This window comes from Acanthisitta chloris, unplaced genomic scaffold (assembly GCF_000695815.1).
Source record: "Acanthisitta chloris isolate BGI_N310 unplaced genomic scaffold, ASM69581v1 scaffold15416, whole genome shotgun sequence".
In the NCBI taxonomy this organism is placed as follows: Eukaryota; Metazoa; Chordata; class Aves; order Passeriformes; family Acanthisittidae; genus Acanthisitta; species Acanthisitta chloris.
In genome coordinates, this window is record NW_008678875.1 from 87939 (window position 1) to 108977 (window position 21039).

General features: G+C 44.7%; 1 protein-coding gene across 1 annotated transcript in view; it reads left to right on the top strand.

Annotated features, from left to right (window-relative positions):
- IQCA1 (IQ motif containing with AAA domain 1) overlaps positions 1-15735 on the top strand; it is a 91721-nt gene extending 75986 nt beyond the window's left edge. The window contains exons 16-19 of the mRNA XM_009077091.1: positions 4661-4747; positions 7497-7674; positions 10830-11065; positions 15631-15735. Coding sequence (XP_009075339.1) covers positions 4661-4747; positions 7497-7674; positions 10830-11065; positions 15631-15735 — 606 coding nt within the window. The remainder of the gene's footprint in view (positions 1-4660; positions 4748-7496; positions 7675-10829; positions 11066-15630) is intronic.
- The last annotated feature ends 5304 nt before the right edge of the window (positions 15736-21039 follow it).

Below are 21039 nucleotides of genomic sequence, written 5' to 3' on the forward strand. Positions count from 1 at the left end.
AGGCTTGGTGCTACTCAGGGCAGGCATTTCAATGTCGTAAGGAGGAAATGACTTCTCCTACCAGAACAGGAACACACCAACGTTTCAGTCTCCCTATCCAAAGGAAATGTAAGGAAGATTGATACTGAATAGGAAAACTATTGAAAGAGGCTGCAAACACTAAGCCTAAGCTCTTGTGTTCCCCGTAAAGACACAGCAAAGCCTGCCAGGTCAGCTCTGCTTTAGAGTGAAAGGAGAGGATCTGTCTCATATAGAAGCATTTTCAAGCAGTCCCCAAAACAAAACTCATCCTTCCAGAATGAACCAGAATATGCTGGAATATTTATGTTAAGGCCCATTTCCCAGCCTGGACTCAGTGGAGCTCTCTGCCAGTTTGTTCCAGGCAGTGGTTTGGCTCTCTCTCATTCTCATCAAAGCATAAAACTGAAGTGCAATAGCTTATAGAAAAGATGCAAAGAAGTGCAGTGAAGGATGCACAGAAGCGAAAACAAATCCAGAAGGGATCGAGGAGAGAGGGTAAAATGCAGAGCTCCCTGATATAAAAGTGTAAAACTGCAGGTAGTTCACAAGTCTCAACTCCAAGGCAATAAAAATGACAAGCACTGCAACCATAAGGGAACCATCAGGTTAATCACTACCAGAGTGAGAAACCCCTCTCAGGGGGCTTATCCCCCTCTACCAGGTCCACAGAAAGCACATTGTACCACAAGTCACACATGGGAAAATGTTATTAGTGCAACACTGACCAGGCTAAAAGGTTGGAAAAGAGGTGGCCAGGAGGAAATACCAGCGAGGAAGTCGTGTATGTGCATAAACAGCTCAGTGTGTGCTGTGCAGCTGGTTCAGTGAGCCAGGGGTTTTACAGAGCAGCAAGCTGCAGAAATATTTCAATACCATCAGTGTTCAGGGACTCTTATCAGGCTATTTGGTTATGCTGTTCAGCAAATCCGAGGTGACTATGCAAGTGTTACACAAAAAAAGGAATATGATGGAGTTTAAGATTAAATGAGACAATCCCAGCATTTAGAGCAAATAATTTTGAAGTCTGCCCACTACTTTTTTCCCCAGTGAATCAGGTTCATTTGTTCATAACCATGGCTGTGTTGTCCCTTCAGACAGGTCATTTTTCTGGTAGTTTGGAGAACCAGGTACAGCTCCCCATAGTACCCTGACAGAAGTCTCTGTGGCATTGTGTGGCATTTCCATGCCACACAAGACTCTTCCATTACAGTTGAAATTTGGGAATCATATAATTAAAGAATGGCCTGAGTTAGAAGAAACCTTATAGATCATCTCGTTCTATCCCCTGCCATGGGCAGGGACACCTTCCACTAGCTCAGGTTGCTCCAAGCCCTGTCCAACATGTCCTTGACCCCCCCCAGCAATGGAGCAGCCACAGCTTCTCAGGGCAACCTGTGCCAGTGCCTCAGTACCCTCACAGCCAAGAATTTCTTCCTAATTTCCAACCTAACCCTGCCCTCTGGTAGTGTGAAGCCATCCCCCCTTGTCCTGTCTCTCCAGGCCTTTGGAAATAGTCTCATTCCATCTTTTCTGTAGGCTCTCTTCAGGTATTAGAAGGCCACAATTAGGTCACCCCAAAGCCTTCTCCAGGCTGAACAATCCCCATTCTCTCAGCCTTTCAAACACTACAGTCAGCCTTTCTTCCAGGCATCCAGAGCAATCCTTTTCTCCTGGTGCAGCTCAGACAGCTGGAATCCTGGACTCTTGAAATGTTAAATATCACCACTACTCTAATACCCAGTTATTTCTGTGACAAAGCAGCTTTGCATTGTGTTACTCTAATGTTAAAAAGCAAAATGCATCCTGTTGGAAGACAGTATCCATAGCTATTTCCTGCCTAACAATTCCCAATCCAGTGGCATGGTCACTGTAGCACTGTAAAATATCTGGAGAGTCTCCCACTGAAAAGGTCTAATCACAAGGTTCAGCATCTTGCTGCTCCAAAGCATTTCTGATCATATAAACTACAGAGTATGGAGCAGTTTTCAGCAATAACTTGAGCTTCCAGAAAGTCTTAGTTAGGCCTTTTAAAAAAATTCCACCAAATCCTTCACGTTTGGAGGAGCCTCATGCACGTGTGCCAGGCAAGGATCACATTTCTGCATTCTCAGTGCAGCAGTTTGACTGTTAAACTCTGGCTCTCGGGTTTGAAAAGTTTAACCCAAGGCTTTCAAAGATGCTGTTTGATCTCTATTGACAGGCAGCAGGACAAGGTGGGGGTTTTTCCATAATGATTTTCCTGACAAGCAAATCTCAGTGTGGTATTAGAAGGGTTAAGGAGCCATCTGCTGGCAGCTCCAACAAATTGTGGAGTTGCAGCAAAGCTAATAAAATTTCAATTACAAATTAATTATGTACAGTGCATTTAATTATCCGTGGATTCAAACTGTCCATAGATAATTCAAATGAAGCACGTTCAGGGGGGGATATACAGCCTGCTACATATCTGCCAACAATTTCAATTAGGTGCCCATGGATTCTGATCTGATCTGGCCAGATCTGTCTGATCTGACTTTAAAAGGAGAAACAGCCAGGCCCAAACACAGCGTATTGAATTGGGTCATATCAATGTCTATCAACACCAGAAAAATCGTAGGATCACAGAATGCCAGAATGGTTTGGGTTAGAAGGACCTTAAAGCTCATCTCATTCCACTCCTGCCATGGGCAGGGACACCTTCCACTAGCCCAGGTTGCTCCAGGTCCCATTCAACTTGGCCTGGGACACTCCCAGGGATGGAGCAGCCACAGCTTCTCTGTGCGCCAAATATATGCAGCCCAATTTCCACATTTAGGTATTTGCCTCAAAACAGTGAGCACAGGAAAGTCTCTCTTTAAGAGCCAAAATTGAAGTTATTCACTGATTTCCACTTACATGTGAAAACAGTGAGCATTCTCTCTGAAGAGTTAAAATGGAAGTACAGTCCAATTCGAACCTTCAGCCTGCATTTGAGAGGGCTGTTAAGCACCCAGACCATCTCTGAGCCAAACAAGGAAGGTCTATACCTCAGACAGAGTTCAGCCTTTGCCAACAGCTTTTATAGCTTCTGTAACCTCCCCCGCCACATCACACTGCAGCATCAGACCCACCGGCACTGGAACAGCTCCCAGGGCAGTAGTCACAGTTCCAAAACTGACAGAGTTCAAAGGAGCTTTTGGACAATGCTCTCAGGCACAGGGTGGGATTGTTGGGGTGTCCTGTGTAGGGCAGAAGTTAGCCTGGATAATGCTTGTAGGTCCCTTGAAACATATTCTGTGATTCTGGTCTAGTGGCATGTGTCCCTGCCCATGGCAGAGGGGGCACAGGGTTGTTGGGGTGTCCTGTGTAGGGCAGAAGTTAGCCTGGATAATGCTTGTAGGTCCCTTGAAACATATTCTGTGATTCTGGTCTAGTGGCATGTGTCCCTGCCCATGGCAGAGGGTGGAACAAGGTGAGCTTTAAGGTCCCTTCCAACCCAAACCATTTTATGATTCAGCTGTTCTGAAGCTGGAGGTACCTATTGGCACATTCAAGGCCTGACAAGTTCCCACAAAGTTTCATGTGCTGAAGATTTCATTGTTTGCACTTCACCTCAGCACAGCAGACAAGTTTAGCAGCCTCATCTACTTTTCTTTTCCCCTCCCTTAAATCCACTTTTACTGTACAGACACACACACACACTTAGTGCCTTTGAAACACATCCCTGAAACAAACTGTGGTTCTGAGAAGAAAGATGTTTATGACTGAACCCTTCCTGCACTGGCTGTCAGTCAGACACAAGGTTATGTTGTGCACAGCCTATCGATTTTGTAAGCTTCCTCCTGGAAGCAGCAGTTCCAACCAGAGGGAATCAAACAAAAATAAAACCAGGGTAGAAGAATGTTCTCTGTGTGTCTCTCATTTCATGATGACTCCTTGAGCCATCATTTTTGTTGCTGAGCAAACTAGTGAGGCTCTGAGAGCCACTGGAAAGTGATTATAATTTGGCTGCAGAATGTCTAAACTACTGACGCTTCTATAGCAATCGGAAAGAGCGCAAGATGTGAAAAAACCTGTAGCATTACTGCCATCCTGCTGTGAACCAGAGGTATAGTGCCTCCGACTCTGGAGCTGGAAAACCCATTTGTAGACACTCCCCCGCTTCACATTTCACAGCTTCTGTGTTCATTCTTGGGCTCACTGCAAACTCAATACTGTTTTTCATGCATGCCAGCCATTACTACCCTCACCTCTCACGCCACAGCCATGTCTTGCCTATCTCACCATCTGTATCATCCTCAGGAAGAGGGAAGGATCCTACAGTCAGCCCAAAGGTGACAGTGGACAATCATTTGCTACTGAACTCCAAATCCAGGCTTGCTTTTGCAGAACTGCAACTAAATTTGGGTTCAGAAATAAAAGATGAGCATAAGAGTCAAAGTGATCCAATTTGGAGTGGGTTCTTAATGTTCAGTTCCTTACTAGAAGGGGTTTAATTTGCCATGGCTATTGGGAAGAGCCACTGCTATCCATGGGCACTGAACACTTGTGGGGAAAAAAACCACAACAGGATAATTGAACTGCTGAAATATGAATTCTAAAGCATAATGATAAGCTCCCAGGTATGGAAGTGTAACCATTTTAATCAACTTCTTGCCTCTGCTCCCACATTTTCTCTTAGGTGGCAAAGCAATTGCAGCCTTCAGTCGTGTGGATTGGAGAGACAGAAAAAGCATTTTCTAAAGCAGTGCCCAAGGCTGAGGAAGAGGTGAGTTGCTCCTTTATTTCAGTGCAGATAATTTCTCCTATTGCATTACATCCGACACAAAGGAATAAGTGTGTTTCTCAGCTTAGCACATACCACTAAGACCAGACCTGCCGAAGCTTGCTTGATAATAGCTTGTCTCACTGACATTTATTTCTTTCTTTTAAGAGAGTCTTGTGACTTCTTAAGAGCCCCCAAGAGGTCACATTTCTCTCCTCCACCTGTACTTGCTTTATTTAAAAATAGTCCAGTCACTGCTCATCAGTGCACTGAAAAGTGAAGGAGAATAATAGAGAGTTTCGAAATATGAGGCAAGAAACTAAAAGTAAAGATGAGCTTAAATTGTTCAGCTCTATTAATTTGAGGAATTGGATGAAGCCAAAGTGAACAATAAAATAGCAAGGATAAATTTCCACTGAGAAAACAAAGAGCCTATGTTAAATAGTTATGTTTACGGATTGTTTTCTCTGGGCTCTCAGGAGCCCTATTGCTATTGCTTCCATTCCTTTCTCTCTTGTGTGACTAGAAAGAAAATTAAAACACTGCCCAATAGTCACACTAACCACAGAAGGGAGCAATTCATCCCGAATCCTGATTGGATTCATGTTGCCTGTGAAATATTTTGCTTTTAGAGTCCTATGTGAAAAATTACACCTATTTACTTTAGGTGAGTCCTGTACATTTAGACTGTGGGATGGGTCACAAACCTGTGTTTTGGAAGGGCAACAGTGTCACCTTGAATGGAGCTGCTCCATCTGTGAGGGCTCTTTGAGGTGATGGGTGTGCAGTGATTGATGCCCTTGGTGGACCCCACAGCAAGAGGGAACCTTTCTCTGGGGTTCAAACCTTGACAGCAAGTGCAGATGGGGCTTAAAATTAAGATTAGGAGCCAAAGATGCCCTGGAATACTCATGATCCTTGTCTGCTTAGCAACCAGCTTGGCAAAATTTCTTGTCCTGCCCAGCTCAGAGTCTATGTGCCCCTGCTATCACAACCCAAGACCTACAGGCATTTAACAAACGGTCTCTTCCATTGATGGGAGTGCATGGCTCTGGGCTTGAAATCACTCATATCCAAGACAGTTCACAGCATAACCAATATTTGGACCCAGACAGTATGAAACAGGATGGACAGGCAGAGGTAACTGCCAGTTTGAGGAAGCTTCCTTAAGAGCACTAGAATTATGGGGAGTCATAGAATGGTTTGGGTTGGGAGGGATCTTAAAGCCTATCTAGTTCCAATCCCCCTGCCATGAGCAGGGACACCTTCCACTAGACCAGGTTGGCCCAAGCCCCATCCAGAAGATGAGCTTAGCTAGCCTTTGGAAGCCAAATCGAGTGCTAATCACTTTGATCATCCCAGTGTGACATTTCTGCCACCATGACTGAAGAATAGTTCATCCAGGAGCAAAAACATGAGCTGGATGTGTTATCCTGGCCAGCAGCATGCCTATGCCCCAACTCAGCTCTGGTGCTAGGACATGCTCAACTCATCATGATAAAGCAATTGCCACACTTGGAAAAATGCACAGCATGACCATAAGAATGATAATGATAAAACAGGTGCATTGTGTTAAGCCAAGTTTATTTTGAAACCAAGTTTATTTAGAAAAAAACTATGTAACTCTACCCCAAAACTTCTGGGAAACCACTGATTTCCCCATTTCCCCTCCTCTATAGCTTTCCCTCCAAAGCACAGAGCTTTGTCTCCTTTCCTCAGCTGTCTGTTACTGCAGACAACAGAAAAATTGGATCACAAAGATTGTACATGCAGTGTAGATTCACAGGTGTTTGTTACTGCCTCTCAGCTGAGAAGATTTGCAGGACATAGTTTCTTCCTTATTTATAGTCAGGAAGGCTGATCTGATACTGAAGTTCAAGTTTTTCAGGAAGTTTCCTAATCTATAGGCAAATATATTTTAAAAAATTAGTAAATCCTAAGGTGATCTAGAGCGCAGAGTTCTCAAGTGAGTGTTGTGACTTGGATGTTAGGTCTTAATCATTTCTGAAGAGGCTTCCCAGTCATTAGACTTCCTCTTATGTATCGTCCTAGTCCATCTATTCACTTACAGCTCTGTTAACAGTGGAGTGACACCACAGCAATTTGATTAAGGTTCTCCAACCAATATTCACTTGAGCATTATCAAATATAACTGTCCAATAACAGGTTTTGCTCAACACTCATCTGTTCTGCAAGTAGTATTTAAATATACATTATAAAGTCGAGTAGTAAATTATGGCAAAGAAATGAACCCTGAGCTCCAAGAACTTGCGTTCTCAGAGCCTCAGCAAGCTAAAATCACAGCAAAAATTAGGGAGTGTATTCTTCATATTTAAACCATGGGTAGAATTCAGGAAACCATAACCCCCAAGAGCTGGGAGGATTCCAGACCAGGTGACAATGTTTCTCGCTGTTAAGGTTTGTCAGGTGTACAGGTCCATGCAATGTCTCTCCTTGAGCTGTGAATGAGGATTATCCTTCTTTAAATGAGTTGTTTCCTTCCTGCTTTTCAATAACATGAGCAGCAGAGTTAATAGTGAAGGGTACTAGCACAAACCTGACTTTGAGAAGGCAGAAGCTTCCTGCTTGGGTTGAGTATCTAAGTCTGCTTATACTAAATGCAGCTAGACTACTAAAACCCCTCAAAATCCTGTTGTTTATAGAGAGTGTCCTCAACTTCACCTCCTCAGCTCTGAGCTGTGAGCATTGTTAACAACTCTTTCCTCCTTGTATTTACATGTATGTGCTGAAGATGAGCTCCAAACACCTGGGAAAGATGCTGCCCCATTTCCTTAAGGCTGTGAGGGCCACGGACAGAGTGCTGCTTGTGGGAACCACCACCAGGCCCTTTGATGCCAGTCTTAAACGTCTCTGCCAAGTCTACCAAAAAATCATCCTGATTCCCAGGCCTGACTACCTTTCAAGATTTGGCAAGTATTTCAGGTCATCCATCCTGCTGCTGTTTAAAGTCCAGGTTTATCTTGTCTGGTTATCCTCAGAACTGCCTTTCACCTCAAGTCATACCCTAGGTGCATCTCAGTTCCTGAAGATTTAGGTGAAATAGATACAGGTTACCCCAAAGATAAAGTTGGGAGTGAAATAAATATACAGTGGAATAAAAAAATGAAGTGGGAGTTGGGAGAAGAGTGTAAAATACTGTTCAGCAGTGATTAACATTTTTTCATTAGTTGTTTAGCATTCACCAAGTTCAGCCTAAGTTGTTTTCCCTCCTGTATGAAGAATGAGATCCTATAGCAGCACACATTTTCTATTTTAAGCTTTGATTTTTTCACAGAGGGTTTCTGAATTTCTATTATACCGATCCCATTTCCATCCTCTAATCAATACTCTTCTGGGTCTCTCCAGGACAAAACCTTGTCTGGAGAACTAAGTTTTGGCACTATCAAATTCCATTTCTGTGCTTACAGATCGGGAAAGAAACTGTAAAGGCATCCAGGATTTTGCATGTTGAGTCTGTCCAATGTTTACAGTGATAGACTTGCCCTCCCAAACTCTGACAAAGTCACTGACTACCCCATATGCTAATCCTCAGAGCTTCTAAGGAAAAGAGTGGGTTTTGTTAGACCAACTGACATGGCTAAAAAAAGAAACTTCCAGGATTGCAAATTTGCTTTCAGATTTTAATCACCTTCAAGTCTGCAGTAGCTTAGCATTGACTAGGAAGAAATGCTCCAAATTAAGCTTAATAATATGTATCAATTACAACTAGAAAAATGGTTGGTTGTCCACAATCCTTCACAAGAGACTGGTGGAAGGGTTTTGTCCTCAGAAATACTCCTTTTCCCATGGTTTAATTATTGATATCCTGTGGTTTAGTACACCTTTCTGTGTCCTAAGGAACCTGGACAAGGTAACTTAAGAGCAAAAGGGCTGCTTAAGGTTAGTCTAAAGATACTACGGAAAAAACCCTTTTGGGTTATTCAGAATGACACTAAACTTCAAGTCAGGACTCTCCATGATGCACGTCTACTATGAGTATCCCTGCTGACCACCTCATCAAGGAAAACAATCACCTCATGCCACTGGTCTGATAGGTCATATCCCAGAGGAAAACAGTGGTAAAGGCAAACACATGTGGGTCAGGGACCTTGTTACAGAGTTGTGCCCTGACTATAGCATTGCTCTGTCTACACAGTCACCTTATTGCACCAATGATACAAACTTATCGCGCAGTCCAGTCCGCACTGCTTCTCAAAGGCAGCCAAGGTACCAAGCGATGCTCATGTGGGCAAGCTCAAGACAGGCTTTGGCTGCCTAGCACGTTGTAAATCTCTCCCATGCTCAATAATTTTCCTAGTGTGGATGGTAAGTGGTCGCTAAATAAGCCAACACGTGTTTCATGTTAGGTTACAGCTCTGATAAATTGCTAACAGATAAGGGACACGAATAAAATCTAGAGAAAGGAGGTAACAGCAGCTGGATTTAGCTGTGTCCACTTCTGGGGATTGAACTGTCACATTCTGGGAGTCTGTGCACTAACTTGGAGTCAAAAAAAGGGCCAGTTCAAGGAATTTCAACTGCCCAAAAAAGTTAACTCATGGTGTTTTAGAGCAGATTAAACTTGTAGCTTTAATTCTTTGTCCCATTTAAGGCAGTGCCTGGCTTGTTCTTTAGCCTCAGCCTTCACTGAAGTTTAAAGGAAATATGGTCTTCACCTTGCAATCCTGTCAGTTTTCTGTGCCTGACACCCAATTTGAGAACTAAAGAAACTTGTTTTGACAGAAAAATAATGACATAACAAATACTCCCAGCCACAGTGCACAGCTACCTGTCTGCTGCAGCCCTGCCTTTTGTTGCTGGCAGAATATTCCAATCTGTGCCCAGTGGAAACAGTAAACATACAATGGAAATCATTAAACTGGAAGATTCGCAATCCTATATTGATTTCTTGCTATTAATCACCCTGCAAGACAGTTCCTTGTGTTACACATGGTCTTACCTGCGGCAGGAGCTGCAGCACACACCACACAGCTGCACAGAAGTGGTGCTTGCTGTTGTGTGCATCAATTCCTCCTTTATGAATTAGTGACTCAGCCAATAATTATTGAGCACAGATGTAATTCTAGTGGGAGATCACACTTTGCCCCAGTGAAAGATGTAGTACCAAGCTGTCAATAGTTATGGGCACGAACCCATGGTATTGACGTTGCAGTTGAAGTAAGAGTAAGACAGGTTTTCTCCAGCACATGACTTCCCTGACATGCAGCACCATTCACTTCCCACCCAATGTTTTTCTGCTACACATGAGTATATAAGCACACCACGCTCAAATCTGTTTCATTCAAGCACCTTTGTAACCTCTTATGCATAATACTTATGTTTTCATACAAGGCTTCAAAGTAAATCCTAGGGAGATGGCACCAATATTTTACTAAGTTCCTCTGAAACAAACTGTTACTTGGCATAAAATAAATTGAAATATGGTATTACTCCCTATTTTTATGGAAAGCAAAGTCTCAGGAACTTCACATCCCTTAAGAAAACTCATGGCACAGAGGTTCACAGCTTAAAGATACAACCAGGTTCACAATTTAAGTAGCAAGCGAAATGCCAACCACAGAAATTTACACCTGGCCCTTGCACCATATGCCTGCATAGCTGCAAGACTTTGTCTTCCAAACAGCCATGGAGTCCCCATAGCAGGAGTAACCTGTGATGAGGGTCAGGGAAGTAAAAACAGGCTGTTAATAAAGGTACTTAAGTCTGCACATCCAAATGGGAATACTATGGACAGGTCCTGCCTATGCACATAGGCACATATAAGTAGTTCTTTCCATTTTTATACACATATCCACCTCATTTTATGTGCCCTTAATGACTTTCCAAAAAGCCCTGACTGTCAGCCACCAAATAATCAGTAATGGTTTAAGAACACATGTGCCCAAAGGCCTCTGTGCTGCAAAGCTGTAGAGGAGAGAAACAGCAAACAAGAAAAACTTGAACCTCTTCTCTCCTGATAACCCTTACTTTTCTGTTTCAGTTTCAAAATACAGAAACTATTTCTCCTGTTTCCCTTAAATTCATGTCTTCAGCAGTTTCTCTTTTTCTGTGTCCTGATGAACAGCATTATGGAAGCACTTCATTTTGCACAATGGTGGAGCCATCACCAACTTGCTGAACATAAACTGCCTCGCACAGGTGTCTGATGGCTTCACCCCAGGACACATTGTGGAGGTGGTACAAACTGTGCTGAGCAAGCTGAGACTCCTACAGATGTGCAGGAAGCCACTGAGGACTGTCGAGTTTGTGACTTCTCTGGCCAGACACAAACCAGTGTACAACGAGGAAGAAACATTTCAGGTGACTTTCTCTATTAACTGTTTGGTCTTTCATCATTCCCTGTCATGTCCTTGTCCAGCCACACTTGGTGTAGAGACCTGCTCATTCTGCTGGTGGCTTAGCATAGCACTGTTTGAATGACGTATGGCTCAGTGGCACCAAACACTGACCTCCCCTACCTGGACATGTGCCAGAACAGTCATTCTTATGGCACCACACCTGGGATGCTGCTCTGGAGAATCTTCTGCTGGCATCCAGGTCACACTGAACAGAGTGGTCTTCACACGCATGGCTAAGTTAGGCAGGTGCCACTAGTGCCCTGCATTGGTCCTTTTCCTTTCACAGCCGAGGTGTTCAGCAAGCCTGGCTCTATCATCTTGAGAAGGCAAAAAACCCAGACACGCATGGTCTGCAGGGTGTTCCACATAGGGATCAAGATCTAAGTCCTTCTTTTCAATCTTTGAGGCAAGGCTTTCCATTTCAGGGTTTAAAAGAATTCTGCCTCAAACTCCATCCCTCTCTCCACCCTCAGGCCTATAAAACCCTGAAAGCAAAACCTAGTGCATCTGAGGTGTATTATATTCACTGGCACAGGTTGCCCAGAGAAGCTGTGGCTGCTCCATCCCTGGAAGTGTTCCAGGCCAGGTCGGATGGGGTGTGGAGCAACCTGGGCTAGTGGAAGGTGTCCCTGCCCATGGCAGGGGGTGGAATGAAATGAGCTTTAAGGTCCTTCCAACCCAAACCAGTCTGTGATTTTATATGCCCCTCAAATATACATGGATCACCCTGCAAACACCTACTTTTTCAACATATATCTCAGGAATGATTACTCTTGCTTTCCCTAGACTAGGATTGTCTCTATGTTGTGGTTAGCTCTGATTTCACTGTATTGCTTTCGGTTTTCCTGTGGTTGGGAATAGTTTCATCAGGCTTAAGTACAGATCTGTAATTTATTTACTGTAGTGACTTCAGCGTAGCTTAGGGACAGCTGAGTTGGATTTGGACTAGCTGGTTGTGTGCAACGCTTAGCAGCACTGACACCCCAGAAGGACGGCACAACACTTGACTGAGGCCATTCAAGCCTGTTAGACAGTAGTAAAAGCCTTGGGTGCTGAGCAGAAAACCCTGCTGCATACCAAGGAGCTGCAGGCAGCCTATGCCAGGGCTCCAAATGGGATGAGACCTCTGTACTGAACCCAGGAGACACCAAAAGAGCTTTCTCAGTCCCATACCCCCCATAACTTCTACCCAGACCTACTTGTAAACCTCCACTTCACCTGGCTGAAAGGTTTCCTTGTCTTCCTGCTCTTTGAAACCCCCCCGGGTTTGAATCCCCACAGCACACAACATAGAGGATGCAGATGCTGACAGCTTTGTCCAAGGCTTCTTCCACTGCTAACTTAATGATAGTGCATATTTCTCCTAGCCACGCTGAATACTTCCCAACTTCTAATTAGAGCCATTTGGCTCACTGAACACAGGCAGCATTTGTGATACTTGGTAAATTACTCTTTTTTTTCCCTTCAAGCTTCCTATCTAAACCACTACCTTTCCTCAGGGAAAAGCTAATGGTTCAGTGTTGCAGCAAAGAGAAAAAAATACTCTCTCATTCCCAGCTCCAAGTAGTAACCCATTTGTACCATGAAATAGAAGAGCAAATATTTAGTGCAAGATATTATCCCTGTTCCTATAAACGTGCCTGTTTTGTACAGCACAAAGTGTGCAGGAGCTCTTCATTCCCAATACGGCTAAAACGCTGCTGTCCTCAGCATCCCATGGCAATCACCTCCTTGCATTAATTACAGCCCTTAAGAAAGCATTTCCTTTTATCTGTTGGAATTTTGTCTCCCTTAAGCGTCACGGAACCTGGCCCCAGCACATGCAATAGGGCATAGAGGAAGAGGATTGCCAAAATGGCCTCATGCATTAATTAACTCCAGTACCTCATCTCTCCTCACACAGAGGAGCTCCTCTTCCCAAGCTTCTAATCATTGCCAGCCTTGGACCCTTTCCCTTGCTCTTCTTCATGCCTTTTTGAAGTGGGGCAGCTAAAACACTGCATTCAAAGTGAAGATTAGTCCTGTGATGAATCTTTGATTCCTCTTCCCTGGAAGCATGAATCTCCCTGTTTGACATTTATATTCTGCCAGTGTTCAAAAATGAATATAAATAATGCAAAATTTGTGATAATGTGATTTCTTCCTTCCATTTACTCAAATTTCTGTCCCAATTATACATCCACATTTTTTGAAATTATAAATTAGTGCACCAGGGTGACTGATACCAACCCTGACACAGAAATAACTGTAGTCCTAGAGAGCCAAAGCTAGCTACCACACTAGTTCTGCCTGGCAGAGACTGGACCAAAATCATGGAATGGTTTGGGTTGGAAGGGCCTTAAAGCCCATCTCATTCCACCCCCTGCCGTGGGCAGGGACACCTTCCACTAATCCAGGTTGCTCCAAGCCCCATCCAACCTGGCCTGGAATGCTCCCAGGGGTGAAGCAGCCACAGCTTCTCTGGGCAATGCTTATGTTACATTATATTGCTTATAACACATTAAAATAAAACATTCCAAAGACCGTTGGACTGTCCTCCAACAACCAAACATTTTAACTCCAATCAGTCACCTACTGCCATTACTTCCATTCCCATCTCAGATGCTAATGATAAAGCCATATTTATCCATATCTGAGGAGCTGGCTTCATTTATCCCAGGTAACAGTTCCACCAGCTAAAGAGGCAGAAGCAGCCATTACTGGATGCCAACAGGCAAATTTTGTGCATTGAAATGTACATACAAAGAATTGGGAAGAGAACAAGAAAAGACATCACAAGTCTCTCATCTGCTCCTGCCACATGTGGAGTCCTTTGTCAGTGCCCCAGCTCTGGCAGCAAGATGATCACCCCGGTCTGCATCCACCAAAAGACACTTTCCACTCTACCGAGCTCTCAGAAAACTGTTGGCAGGGTTTTGTTATTCTCTCCATCTCCCACTAAGGTCTGGAGAACATTATACCCAGGACAACAAAACTGGGGGGAAAATAGAATTTCTATGGTCTCGTGGTCTATCACACAGGAAGGCCAGAGACATTGCTGGGTTCTTATGTTTCCCTCAGAAGTCACAATCACCGCCTTGTCCTTCTTGTCCCACTCATGGGGAGGAGCAGAAACAGCCATCTCCCGACTCTACCTGCCCCATCCTGTCTACGCTTGGTGTGTTCTCCCCAACACAGGAAGAGCTTGGCCTGGGACCATCCAAGACAGCAAAATTCAATTGCCCAGGCAACTGCACTGAGAGCCCAGGGGTTCCTCCCCAACACCATCCATTCCACCATCTAGATGTGGACACACAAAAGGTTGGATGGTGCTTTTCCCAGTGGGGACAGGGTTTTTAGAGGAGGTGCTCAGCTAATTCAGGCAGTTCCAGCAGAGATCACAGCATTAGAGCTGCTCAGCAACCAACTGGACACTAGACACCTGTCAGACACCTGCTGACAGGTTTTAATCTGCAGGACAATCTGCTATCAGCCTTCTCTGGGACCCAGAAAAAGCCTTTGAGATGCCTTATACCAAGAAGGACCATCTGGGGCCAGGAAAGGAGGGTCTTTCTTCCCTATAACCTTTCCAATACCTCTTCTCCCAACTGCTTCTATTGCTGCAGCCTGTAACAGGACAAGGCAAATTCCCAGGGTTTGCCTAGGTTCAAAGGTTCAGACTGAAGGCAGCATGAGAGCAGTTCAAACTGGAGGCAGCATTTTGGATGGATCATACGGAAAAGGCAAACTTGGCAGAACGCCATGTTGGTAGGGAGGCTGGGAATGGTATGGGGCCAAGTGAAAGGCAGAGGAGGCACAGTTGTAGCATTAGATAGTGGCCTGTGGTCAAGAGGGAAGATACTTTATCAATCATGTGGTGGCACTTTAGTCTCTGATGTAGGCAGGACTCTGTTGAGAAAGGTTCCTGTACGTACAAAATACACACTGCTAACCTTAAAGCATCACCTTCTCCTTCACTTTGCATTATTTTCACAGGGCCTAGAGCTGACTCATTGACATTACAGTCCAGGAACTCGGCAAGTTTGCAGAGCAACTCTACCAAAATAATTTACAAGTCACAGGCCTGTGAACAGGCATCTGAAAGCAATAAACAGGTTTTTAATGTTCAGGGTTTGTTTTGCTTCTTAAGCTCCATCATTGAAATCAAAACTGTCTGGATCAATTTGCAGAGCCACGAGAAGTGTATGATTTGTCTGTTGCCAAGTGCAGAGCAGAGGGAGTTTTGACAAGAGCTATATACCCTGTAAATAGGGTTGATCATGGAAGTTCTAACATTTCCATAACTATGGCAACACAAATGGCCCAGCTAACTATTCCTGTTAATAAGACATGGTTCGAGCAATCACTGTACTTCTCGGTAGAATAATGTTCTCAAGAGATCTGAGGGTTTCATTTCGGCTTCTCCACAAGCCAGATGGATTTTAAGAGGTTTGGGTTTTTTAAGGAATGCTCCATAGTGCTAGTAAAAATTTTCAGTGGTCTTTCTTCACTTTTTTTTTTTTTAATGCATGCTTTTTGATTCTCCAGGCTTGGTATGCTGGGACACCACAGGGGAAGGCTTGGATCACAGCACTGGCAAAGAGCAGGCAAGAAGGAAAAGGAAAAGCAAAGAAAGGAAAAGGGAAAAACTAGCTTCCTCAAGAACTTTAAGTCTGGCAATACTAGTTACAGCTCGACTTCACCGGAGAGGGGAAGACATCAGGACATGTAGTGCACCTCGAGTTATAGGTATTCCAGGAAAGAGAATTCCTTTCTGAATAAATTTTAAAATGCTTAAAAACATTAGATGAGACATTAGCATGACGTGTAGTTCTCAGAGGATAAAGAGTTAATGGCCACTGACTTGCTCAAGCATTATTTACTCTAAGACGTTCCAGGGTGCAGAAGGGTTCATTACTCAGGTCTATAACATGCCATCAACTTTTAGGCTATACACATTTATTTCAGCAAGTAACTCTCCTTAAAAATTGATGTCACGTTAATGTCTTTCATTACTTTAATACCCTATATGCTTTATAAAACTAACTGCTTTATATATCTGTAGGTCTAACGTGTTACTGCTCCCAGTAAAACTCTTAAAGCTATAAAGACTGCTTTTTAATTGGGATGGATTAGAAGACACTTCATGCAACCTACCACAAGCTGAATATTTACATTGCTGCGTGGGGACCCGCACTTCCACCTTTTGATGCCTTGTCATGGACAAATTAATACATGTGGGTGCTGCTAGCAGAAATCATCATTAAGCAGAACAAAAGCAAAGTGGTTGGGTGTTCATTTTGGTGGATGCCCTGAGAATCTATTTTGCCATTGAAAATAATGCTCAGTTACCTTGTCTGCACAAACAGCAATGTATTTGTTGTTTAAAGTACCTTGCTTGCTCACAAATCGGCAATTTGGGGGCAAAAAGTGCTTAGAACACCCTAAAGCTCTAGTACAACCTACATGCCACAGGTGGAGTCAGAACCACCTTTATGTCAAGCACAGGACCTTATTCACCAGGGTCTTCCTCAAATAACAGCCACAGATACCTGTTTTCACTTCTGAGCACAGCATTCCTGTGTGCACTAGACAACAGGTACCTGGTACTACCTGTTTACCGGGAAACACAGGGCCCACATCCCCAAGGAGTCCAAGGACCTCTCTGTACCTGTACAGACAGGCTGGGAGGATCAAGGAAGACAGCACTGTTGTAGGAAGCTGCTGGAAGGAGGTGCTGTTGAGCTTCTCCTGCTCCTAAGAGGAAATCCAATAGGAAAAAAAAGATGTCCTTGGAAACAGGAATGTTTGGGGGACAGAAGTCTGGAGGGATTCCTAGAGGTAAATAGCTGCACAGAAAACCAGTCAAGCAATTGTATCATTGCACACAGTGGAGGGAACTGGATGGGTCTGGTTAATAAAGGGAATTTTCTTCCTGTGGGAAGAACAGGCTGCCGTGCTATCACGCTATGTAGGATAGAGCCCCCCCTAGTTTGGACTTTTTGTGGTCCTCTTTGGTGATATTTCGCTGTCTGGTACAGGGCTTACCATGATTTCACCCTTCCAACCTTGAGGCTGCATCTCCAGCCCTACAGGTGAGATCCAAGCACCAAGTGAAGAAATGCTTGCTACATCTCTCTGCAACTCCTCTAGACACTTCCGGTGCACAAAAGTAATTCCTCAGCCATCCCAACAGTAATCCAGTTGTTGTAGCCTCAGCATGACCCACACAAGGGACCCCATGAGTATGAGCTGCCAGTCCCTCAGTTTAATTGCTTGCAACAGAGCAGCTACAAACCTTGGCTCTCCTTCCCTTATTCTTTCCTTGCAGATACTTGCTTGGGGCAGGCTGCTGGCCTCCCAAATTTGGCAGCACCTCCTAATTTTATAAAACAAGGTCCTTTCACCTTCATCCTTGGGGAGTAAAGCCAGACTCTCCAAAGAGGTGACAGGGTTTCTGTTAAAAAAACAAAACCTCATCTCTGCTCTCACACACAAGGAAACTAATTTGGATAATTCTGTCCTCAATCTTGCTGACAGTGGGATACTCCTCTCCACAACAGGTTTGACAGCAGAACGTGATGTGATGAAAAGACCACATTTAGGCAGGACGTAAGCAAGCCCATTAACTCATATTTCAACAGGTTCACTGCAATCTCAATAGCAAAGTAATGCACTGACTGGCAACATCCATCTCCAGGGCACAACACCAACCCCACACAGGGAAGATGCTGAACCTCCCGCCACCCCAGATATGCTCAGAGGGCAGACACACGCAGTTTTTCACCATTGTCCACCAGTTTATGAGCAAAAGTACTGGGTGTGGCTTGCAATGGTGGTTGCTTGCAGTGGAAACTGCATTTCTTTTTTCCATGTCGATCTACAGGCCATGGCTGGTGCATCTACAAACAGCTCCCTGGGGGTGGAGGGGACACACTGGCAATAAAGGCTGGTGAAGCACTGGCCCAGGTTGCCCAGAGAAGCTGTGGCTGCTCCATCCCTGGAAGTGTTCCAGGCCAGGTTGGATGGGGCAACCTGGGCAGAGTGTGGAATGAGATGATCTTTGTGGTCTCTTCCAACCCAAGCCATTCTGTGATTCTATAAAGCAGAAAACCTCTACTCTCTATAGCTGTCAAGTCCTCGCTCTCCTTAGGAGCATCCTCTGGGGAGCTCACGGATGGGGAGGGAAGAATGAGGAGCAATTTCAATGCTGTTTATCATTACAGAAAGCACAGCTACTTGAAAAGTGAAGCAGCTGCATCAAGCCAAGCCACCACACAGTAATTTCAGTGTCAGTGGCTGAGCTAGTCACCCTGTTTGGGCCTGCTGCAAAGCTGAACAGTGCTCTCACAGGAGCACCTCTAGCAATGCTCCTCCAGCATCTCTAAAGAGATCTTTCACCATGCAGAGAGATAAAAAAAGTACTGCAGCTTTTTGCTAAGCCTGGCACAGGGCAGTTGCACTCTGCTTTCCAGCCACAGCCATCCCAAAATCCCATGGAGGAGGAAAATCCCCTTTGTCAGATGCTGCTTCCCACTTAGATCCAGCAGGAGGAGAGTTTCAGGAGACAGCAGAGAGGGGTGCAAGGCTGCTTTGCCACCTGAGGTGGCGCCGGGAGGTAATCCAGCAGCACCAGAGTTGAGAGAAGAAGCTGTCATGCTCATTTATATATGTAAGTGATCTAGAGAACTATCAGCTAAATTATTTAAATGTCCCATTACTATTAAATTACTGGGCATTCATTGTAAGAACAGTCATAATACAGTAACTAATTTGGTATTAATGTGAATGTCAGTGTTTCATTGCAGTTATTTTGTACTTCATCATAAGATAATTTACCAATAAATTAATTGGTTAATTGCTTCTTCCAAACCCAGGAGAACTACATATGACACGACTTTTGAAAAGTCTTCATGCCTATCTTTCTGCTTGAACCACACCAAGCAAGAACCCACTTTGAAACACTTGGAAAAGGAAGCAAAGACAGACCTCCCTCTCCCAGAGACAGCAGAGTCTTGGAATGACCGTGTGGGTTTTAATGTGCTCTAAATACAGGCACCGAGACCATGCTTGAGGCAGCTTGGCAGGGTCCTGGGTGGTGGGCAAGGAGCACACCACAACACTCAGCTCCCATCCATGGCAGGGGAACCACCTGAGAATCATTCTCACCTACTTCCCTGTTTTACAAGTTCCCCACATCACCTTTGCCTCCCCAAAATACCAGTAATCCCCATCAACTGGGCATCAGCCCAACCAGCCAGTGCAGAGACTCAAGCCACAGCCAACAGACCTGGAAATAAGTTTAGCAAAAGGCAAAAAAGTGGCATAATCAGGATTTCAGGAGTGAGGTGGATATACCCTTCCTTAGATGAGCTATCTGCCAATGGATTTAAACCCTATCAATAAGCCTGGGAAATACAAACCATTTACCATCCTAGGATAAGTGAGAAACCAAATCTAGTGGATCCAAGTCATGAGGGCGCTGGGGTTGTTCAACTCCTTCCAAGTGCTCAAGGGGCTCCAAGACAGCTGGAGAGGAACTTTGGACAAGGGTCTGGACTGAGACAGGACAAGGGGGAATGGTTTCCTACTGCCAGAGGGCAGGGTCAGATGGGATACTGGAAAGAAATTCTTCCCTCTAGGGTGGTGAGGCACTGGCACAGGTTGCCCAGAGAAGATGTGTCTGCTCCATCCCTGGAAGTGCTCCAGACCAGGTTGGATGGGGCTTTGAGCAACTTGGGCTAGTGGACAGTGTCCCTGCCCATGGCAGGGGGTGGAACAAGATAAGCTGTAAGGTCCCTTCCAGCCTAAACCCTTCTGTGATTTATGAGGCATCACCTCCATGCTACCCTAGAGCACCCACCAAGCAGCCAGGGAAGAGCCATACCAGCCTCTCTGCAGACCCTGAGCATCATCCCTGTTGGCATCCCTGCAGGAGACACATCTCCCTGCTGGCAGCAAGCTCTCAGGGATGCAGCCTACCAAAGGCAGCTGCCGTGAACTCATGGTTCCACAAAGTGCCTCAGGCATTATTAGGTCCCTGGCTTATGCCAGAGCCCTTTAGTCAGACACTGTAGGTAACAGCCCTTGTCTCTGGTCCCTGTCAGTTTTGCAGGAGCTATTCTGCCTCCTTGCCTGCACTGATTTAGGGATGGCATTATTGGTATTGTCTTCTGGAAAGCCAACTCCTCCAGCACTGGGATCTTTACCACCAGAGCTAAACCTCTCAGACAACCACAGTGAATCTCCCTGAGCTCTAACCCTCTGATGCCCACGAGCTTAGTAAAAGTTTACTGCTGGTTTCTTCGTCAGGAGTTGGGGGGAAAAGCTCCATCAAGAGCACTGTGGGTAAGGGCAGTTATTTCCTCCTGTTTCTTACTGTAAATGTTTTATACCATATTAAGAGTGCTCTTTTGCAAAGTGCTGGGAACAGATCGCACCAGGCTTGGTGCTTCGGCACACACTCCTCCACCATCAGGGAAAGATCAACCTGATTGAAAAACGCCGCTAAACCCTTATACATGCCGATTTTCCCTGCTCCTGTGTAGTCTGCCTCACTCCAGGCTGGCAAACAGACCAGCTCCAGGTGGGAACAACCCAGGGGAATACATCTCCTTCCAGCAAGCCCTACCGTGGTGCCTGTGGTAGCTTGTTATTGAAGTTGCCATCAGAATTCAAAAACAAGCCGACATTTCTCAGCAAACCCCCCAAATCCGGTAACACAAAGTGAAGCTGACTGTTCTATTAACTCCCATCCTGCATCAGCAATTTTCTAAAGGGTGGAAACATTATAATTGACTTTTCTGCTAGTAGCAAAATGTCATTTTTCCTTAATACTCCCCAAGTCAGTAACACATTTCAAAGGCCTCCGACGCCACTACCACAACAGGACTTACAAATTAGCACATTTTTAGCTTTTCATTAAACACAATACCCAAAAAAAAAAAAAAAAAAAAA